This window comes from Labrus bergylta, chromosome 18 (assembly GCF_963930695.1).
Source record: "Labrus bergylta chromosome 18, fLabBer1.1, whole genome shotgun sequence".
Lineage (NCBI taxonomy): Eukaryota > Metazoa > Chordata > Actinopteri > Labriformes > Labridae > Labrus > Labrus bergylta.
In genome coordinates, this window is record NC_089212.1 from 15,021,894 (window position 1) to 15,029,949 (window position 8,056).

At 42.7% G+C, this 8,056-nt stretch overlaps 1 protein-coding gene across 1 annotated transcript; it reads left to right on the forward strand.

The window, feature by feature from the left end:
* The first annotated feature begins 360 nt into the window (after positions 1–360).
* sox11a (SRY-box transcription factor 11a) lies at positions 361–3,467 on the forward strand. The gene has a single exon (XM_020640736.3). It carries the CDS (start codon positions 525–527, stop codon positions 1,632–1,634), a length of 1,110 nt encoding a protein of 369 aa, XP_020496392.2. The 5' UTR covers positions 361–524; the 3' UTR covers positions 1,635–3,467.
* The last annotated feature ends 4,589 nt before the right edge of the window (positions 3,468–8,056 follow it).

Genomic DNA, 8,056 nt, shown 5'->3' on the forward strand with positions numbered 1-8,056 from the left:
TGCAGCTGTCTGTCTGGAGGAAGAAAAAAAACGTCTTCTCTTACTTCTTACTTTTTTTCCCTTTTTTTTTTTAAAGGAATAGACCTATACCTTTAAGTCTTATTTGCGCTTTGATGCGTGCTGCTCATCTCAGGAGCGCATAGTGCTGTGTATTTAATATGCCTGTCTCGCCCGGCGTGTTGCCCCAGACACTGTGTACCACAAATCCCCACCTCCACTCCAATGAGAGCTCGGAAGGGGAGGGAGGAATAAAAGGGTTAAGGGGAGTCTTGTATGGAGTCTGCTGGGCGGAGTGGAAGGGACCTGATTGGATGGCTGCGCGTGACGCAGGGGACATGAAAAAGCTGATAACTAGTTAAGAAGGCAGTTTGTAACTCTGGAAAAAGAGTGCAGAGCTTGAGACATACATTACGCAAGTGAACGCGGACGCAGCCGGCGCAAAAACACAGAGAGCTGAGGCTGAGTGAGGGGAGCAGAGAGACACTGCAGCGTCCGGACACAGAGTGACTTGAAACAGAAGGACGATGGTGCAGCACACGGACAACAGCGAGACGGACGGGAGCATGTCCAGGGAGGCTACTGACTCGGAGGAGAGTGAATTTATGGCATGCAGCCCCGTACCGATAAACCCGGACTGGTGCAAGACAGCCACCGGTCACATCAAGAGACCCATGAATGCGTTCATGGTCTGGTCCAAAATCGAGAGGAGAAAGATTATGGAGCAGTCACCCGACATGCACAACGCGGAGATCTCCAAGCGCCTTGGGAAGAGATGGAAGATGCTGAAGGACAGCGAAAAGATCCCGTTTATCAGAGAAGCCGAGCGGCTGCGGCTGAAACACATGGCAGACTACCCCGACTACAAGTACAGACCCAAGAAAAAACCAAAGCTCGACAGTTCGAAATCATCAGCACCGTCTCCGGAGAAGTGCGGCAAAATTGCCAAGACGCCCAGCAAGAAGTGCTCAAAGATAAAGACTAATAAGAACAACTCTAAGTCCTCTCACGGCTACGGGGAGGACTGTGTGTTTCCCAGCTTCAAAGTTGCAAAGATTGTGAAAAGTGAGCTTACTGACGAGGACGACGACGACGAGTACGAAGAGGACTACCGGATGGGGATTAAAGTGGAGGACGAGGAGCGCGCGAGGCCGTACAATGTAGCCAAAGTTCCCGCGAGCCCAACTTTGAGCTCATCCGCCGAGTCCGAGGGCGCCAGCATGTACGAAGAAGTGCGGAAAAACAACAGACTGTTTTACAATATCAAAAACATTACCAAGCAGAGCACATATCACGCTGCTTCTGTCTCACCAGCATCCTCCAGGTCAGTCTCCACATCCTCCTCCTCTTCCTCCTCCAGCAGCAGCAGCAGCTCCTCTTCTTCCGGGGAGGACGCGGACGATTTGCTGTTTGACTTTAGTTTAAATTTTGCTCCCAGCGCCCCTGGAACGGAGCTGGGCAACCCCAATTCAGGAAACCTCTCCCTGTCTCTTGTGGATAAGGACCTGGACTCGTTCAGCGAGGGCAGCCTGGGCTCTCACTTTGAATTCCCAGACTATTGCACGCCAGAGCTCAGTGAGATGATAGCCGGAGACTGGCTGGAGGCGAACTTTTCCGACCTGGTCTTCACATACTGAACTGCAAAAAAAAAGTTGCTCTAGTAATAACAGAGAAGGGAGAAAGTAAATTATATATGTGTCCTGGTCAAAGTTGTCCCTAGTCCTGCCTCCTCTTCTTCCTCGTGTGTTTTCTGAAGGGGTCCTGGAAGGAGGGAAAGAGGTAGAGGACCAGGAGGTGAGGTTTGAGGAATGAGATGCTTATGAAGCTGGTAGCAAAAAAGCAAAAGTCTGCAGACGTTTTTTTCTGGCAGCATGACAGGGTTTTATGGATTTTTTCCTCCCCGTAAAGGTCTGCATTTTACAGTTCAGCTTAAAACGGACCACAAAGGGAAAAATACGTGAACTTCTATGCATCTTTTCCTCTCAAAAACAAAACTGCAGGGAGCTGAAAACGGACTGTGGACTGACTCAAAGCAAATCTGTGAACTGACAATTGTTCAGGATGTTACTTTACAAACGGTTTATGTAATTTCTTAATGCCGCAAAATGTTTGTTTTTTGTAACTGATTCAGTTTACCTCCTGGTTTGGAAAACTAAGCAGCCTAAACCTCTGCAGAGTACAGGTGTGGAGGAAACATTTTGATACATAACAGACCTCATCTTTTTAAAAGAAAAGTAAGATATTTTCAGGCATATTTTTGTACAGTTAAAAGGGAATGTACTTACTGTGCTTTCAGTGAGTTTCAGGCACTTCTTCCCTTTATCATTTGTTTTTAGCATGCAAGGGAGTCCTGGTTTTAAGGATTAAGTTAAATTAAAACTTGCATCAAAAATGCCTTGTGATTTCAAACTAGGTTTTGTACAGTTGTAGAGCAGATTTGTTGAGTATTTGTAGACAATACATTGGCATCATGGGGAACACATACCTCAGAGCTGGAACTAGTTTCAAGATTGTATATGTACTGTAATATAGTAAAGTTAGGAGTTTATGTATATCATACTCGTGATATGTGGATGGGTCCCGATCGCAGGTGTGAAACTGGATTTTGGTATTTTTTATGGCACATACTGTTTTTCCCCCCTCTCATTTTTTGTGCAATATATACTCTTAAGATACAGACCATCAACAATTGTAGCAAGTGATGGAAAAACAGACTTGTGCACTGTCAACATCATTTCATGTTATGATGCTGAAGCCTGTCCGGGCAGGAAAATAAACAAATCAGCTGGAACTGATACAAAACAATATAATATGGCCTCATGGTGTGATGCATACTTTAGATGGATATCACAAATTGAATGTTATTTGACACATATCTAACACCAAAACAGCTCAAATCCAACTGAATTAGGAAAAATGAGTTCTGCAAAAATAAGGACATAGTCTGGTACAGTGGTGGTCTGGCATTAGTTTAACAAGCAAGCAAAAAAGAACATTCCATAGTCCTGTTTCATGAAATGAAACTTTATTTTAAAACTGAAGACTGCCTTCTTTTTTTAAAACATTAACCATAAACCTGTATTTTTTATTTCTTGCACTTAAAAAAGCAGATATTGTTTATTTTTATGTGGGTCTTACATATGAAGTCTGTTTGATAAAAAGGTTTTTTGGAATATGACCTAATTATATGCCGAGACATTTTTGTTGGAAGTTCTAGGCAGTAGTTACTTCACATTCCAAGTGTGAATCTGTCTTTGACTTATCTTTTAATAAATAAGTACCTACCACCATCGACTGTCCTTTCAGTTTGTGAATATATGTACACAGATGTGTTATTTGTTGCGTTTGCAAAGGATGTGATGACAGAATGATGCCTATTTTGTATGTAGGCGGATACTCTGAAAATGATGGGCTCAAACTAACATGTGAATTCACATTGTAATAAAAAGGAAAAAAGGAAAACTTTTAAACTGCAGTGTTGAGGTGCTTTACTCTGCCTGTTTTTCAAATCTTTCTGCTTAGCTCCCTCTCACCACGCCTCCCTGCAAAAAAAAAAAAAAAAAAACGGACACTGCTGCTTTAAGAAATTGAATTGCCCGCTTGCCTGCGCCGAGCGATCTGATTGGTGGGCTTTCTGGTCCCCTTGGAGACGGAATTGGAAACAGGAGCTGCTCCTCACAGTGTGTGGGAGCTCTCGGTGTGTCTGGCTTCCATTCAGAAAAGTAGCACTATGGCCGGCATAGAAACGACTCTGGAGCTCTGCGAACAGAGGGCTGAGAAAAAGTCTAAATGTGACATATGTTTACACAGGGATAAACAGTGGCACTTATTCCAGACAGATACGGTTTAATCTCTGAAAAAATGTGGAGGGGTTTTGTTATAAAAAAGATAATTCCAACGTGAAAATAAACTCACAAGCTTTAATCCTTTATAATGTCACCAGTCAGACCTGCACAAGGAAGAGGGAAAGGTCACTGTGAATTAAAAATATATACCAATCATAATTCCAATTTGGTACAAGACTCAGTCTTGGAATAATGCAGCTCTTCTCTGCTATTCCTTAGTCTCTTATAAACTAGGAGGAAGTAAAAAACTTGTAGGACACAAATCAAACGGAAATTTTGTCATATGTGAAAACTAAGAACCCTAAAAGTAGTCAATATTAAGACATAAAAAAAGTTGGATAACATGTACTTTTTTTTTACATACAGTATATACAGTGTGTAATGCTCAGAAAAGGCAACTGCAATAGAACAGTATAGCTGCAGTTTTATAAGTCCTCTCCTCTGATACTAATGCAATTTATTAGAAAGATGCACGACACTAAAACAGATCTAATCCATATGTGATGTCATATCATTAGTATAACAAGCCATTTATTTAAAATGATAACACCTTAACATTGTTAAGGTACTTGCTGTATGCCTCCAGAGGACCAAAGATGGAGCCTTTTGTCTCCCTTGATAGCCACCTTTAACAGATCATACATAAAGAAGCAGAGGCCTCGGCCACTGAGAGATTTGTGTTCATTACAGCAAACGAATCTAATGATGAATATTTCCCATGCATGGCTACACAGGTACTGGCCCCCCCATTAAGTCCGTTTGCAAATCTGTAATAAAACATTTATCTAGCTATTACTTTACCTGACCTATTGGTCAAAGTTGCTAATGGGTTCCAGGGCTATTCCCAATAGAAGCTCAACATTGATTTTGTGCTTCTCTGAAATATCTGTTCAGGGCTAATGCCACCGGTACATGTTAAAATGAAATTAGTGACCTGTTGAAATTTCCTCCTATTTCCTCCTTAAATAAATAAATGGAAATGTAGAATGCTCAGGAGACGCCGAGTGAGATAGCATCCTCTCAGGGATGCAGCAGGAGGGGGAGGAATATTTTTTTGCGACAAAAGAAAGTAATTTCCAATCACTTGAGCGTTTAAATCATTCATATAAGCCGGGATGTCACAGTCAAATGCTGAACGTGACACATATACAAAGACCTCTGCTGCAGGAGTGAGGTCTGGAGGCTCATCTGTGCATTTGAAAGTTGCTTAAAGTGGACATCTATATTGTGCCATCTTAGAGCTTCAGGAGACTATTCCTTTGTGAGCAGTCTCTGTCTCAGTCCAAACAAGTAATAAATAACAAGACCTGTTATGTTTCCTCGCATCTCTTTTTCTCCCCCCCTCCGCACTGTCTCGCAGTGAGCTCAGATGCATTACATCACTGCTGAGCTTATGCCGCTGCGCAGTAAGATCCCATGTTGTGTCATCATTGATCCACATGTGCGCCTCTTCTCCCACTGGGAGGCTGTCTAATATTGCTATGGGAATACTGATATACACTCTCTGAGCTGGAGGTTTCAGCTCAACAATAACAACATTGGCTTTGCCTAAATTTAAACCTGTTTACTGTCTGTTAATTGACGAGTGGGCAGGATTTACGGTACACGCTCCCAGATCTGCTGTCTGAGATTTGGACACCGTTGCCACCCCCTTCTGTTACACAAGCGTGTCATGCTGTTAGACGCTGCCAGTGCGTTACAGATCCTGCAAGCGGTGTGACCGAGTATTGAAATGACACACCAGCAGTTGGTCCCTCTTGTGCAACAATGAGTCATGCACTATGATCCAAACAGGTGAAGAGCTATTTGGAGCATGAATATCATTTATTATCTTCTGAATCCAGATGACAAAACTACATGTTTATCTCAGCAAAGCCTGTCTAGCATGAAATCTTAGCTGTAACGACTTTATAAGTACTACTTCCTCACGTTGTGCAGTTCGAGGAGAATTTGTCTGTAAAATTGCTTGCCTGAGCAACAGCCCAGACCCTGTGTCCTCTGCTCCAGTCTTGGCCTGGGGCGACTCCTGCTGCTGTTGATGGCTATCCATTTGCTAGACCCTCCCTGCTTACGGGAGGGAGGCAGAGAGGGAGCATCGGCCCCATCTGCTGCACTGATATTTACTATCCCTTCACATTTGTGAGAAGGAGGGGTGGCAAAGGCCCAATTCCCTCATGGTGTTTTTGCACTCTGGCAGATGCACACATGTGCACGAACACATTGGAAGGGAGCGAATGAGTGAGAGAAAGATAAGAGGTAAATAGAAAGAGCAAAGAAGTAAAACTCAGATTTCACTTGGATACAAACCAGGGTGTGTAACTGATAATAAATGTGTAGCCGGAAGCAAGTGACACCCATGCTCTTCTGCTGCCTAATTTCCCATTCAGAACTTCTTTGCAGTTTTTCATTATTTAGCAAAGGCAATGAAGTCGGCGCTGAAAGCAGACACAGCAGGCTACCGAGAGCAATTTGAACCGGCAGTGCTATTGTCTCGTCGACACAGAAACAAACAGTTCAATCACTCCTTGCAGAATACGTCCTGACATGCAGTAACATCTCATTGGGAGAAGGTCACTTTTTTTTGTGGGGAGCTGCTGGAGGTCGAGCATCAGTCATGTGAATTAGCCTCTAAGAGGGCAGGAGCTCGGTTGCACACCTGCTTCTCTTTTTGAACCCAACTCTGACTGTTACAGTAACTGAATGGAGGGTCCTTTGTGTTATTTGTTCAGATTTTGGGTTCAAAATGTGCTTTTTTTCCTGTTTTAAAGGAACCACAGTAACGTGCTCAGCGGATGATAAGTAAACATCAAGCTCTATTTATAGACAAATCCTACACATTTGTTGGTCGGATTGCGGTCACTTTAGGATTTACATAACCTTGTTTGGAATTAATTGTGACTTTATGTTTGGTACTTATCTTCGAGCTTTACAGCTGCTGCAGTCGCCCTTTGCACTTTCCAATAAGTGAAAATGGCCTAAACCCCCTTTATTAGTCCAGGGTTAGAATGTATGCCGCCTGTAAATCAAAATAATCCAGATTACCATATGAGAGTGTGTCTTTTTTTATTAAATTATATACATTTGGATCTGTTTTTATAGCCTCAGTGGTCCGTATGTGTTTATCTGTTGTTGTTGTTGTTGACCAGATAATGTTGTCTCTCTCCAATCAAATGGAGTGGATCTTAGTGTATTATCAGAGTTCAGTGCTCTCTTATGGCATGTGTGTATCTGCTGAGGATACACACGTCTGTTTGGCGTTTAGCCCAGATGCATGGATTTAAGGCCACAGCGTTGCCCCCATCCCCCATTTTTAGATTTGGGGATTGTGTTTGACAGAGTGTGTTTATTTGGCTCTTTGTCTGTGAGATTGTATCATGTTTTTGTTTGATTTGGGTCCAGAAAGATGCAAAACATTGTCTATTCTGAGCATAGTTTTTACCATTGAGTATCTGCTCATGGCACAAATAACATGATATTGTAGTTGTCGTAAATAGCTACATGACAACCTCTATTTTACAAGGAAATTAAGGCCTATAGGTTGAATCTGGCTTTTAATATGAGTGCTTTTAATTTGGAGTGTAATAGCCTATGTGCACTTTTTCTGTTTTTCACAATAAATATCCATGTTGATTATTTCTTTCTGATTTAATTTATTGATTTCTTACATACACTCACTTTTTTTTCCTTGCACTATTCTCTTATTATCCGTTTTTCCTTCCCATTAGTTCCTATGCAAAGCGCTTTGTGCTGCATTTTGGTATTAAAAGTGCTACACAAATAAAGTTAAGTTGAGTTGAGTAAAAAACATGTAAGGGAAGGTTACCCCTACTCCTCTGCAAGTCTTCAATTTAATGATACCAGCAACAGACATTCATGACCCCCTGCCTCCACACCCCATGATTAAGTCAGGCAGTAATCTAGATTCAAACCTGCAGCTCAAAGGGAGCCCATGCAATTCCTCCCCTAAAGCTCAAGCCGAGCCAGCAGTTGGTCATTCATATGCATCTGAAATCTAATACTCTGCTGCTGTGCCCCTCCGTGGCCCCACCTTTCCTGACTCACCAGTGAACCTCGACTCCTCCAATGCACTCCAACCATTATCCCCCCCCCACGCTTCCTCCCTTTTTTTTTTCTCTCTTTCTCGTCACCCCCGCCTCTCTCTCTCTCCTTCTATTTGCATGTTACCCGGGTTACACTGTGAGGGTACCCCCTCA

What these genes read in the sequence shown, in the direction of transcription:
- sox11a (XM_020640736.3), top strand. Translation starts at nt 525, where the DNA reads ATGGTGCAGCACACGGACAACAGCGAGACGGACGGGAGCATGTCCAGG.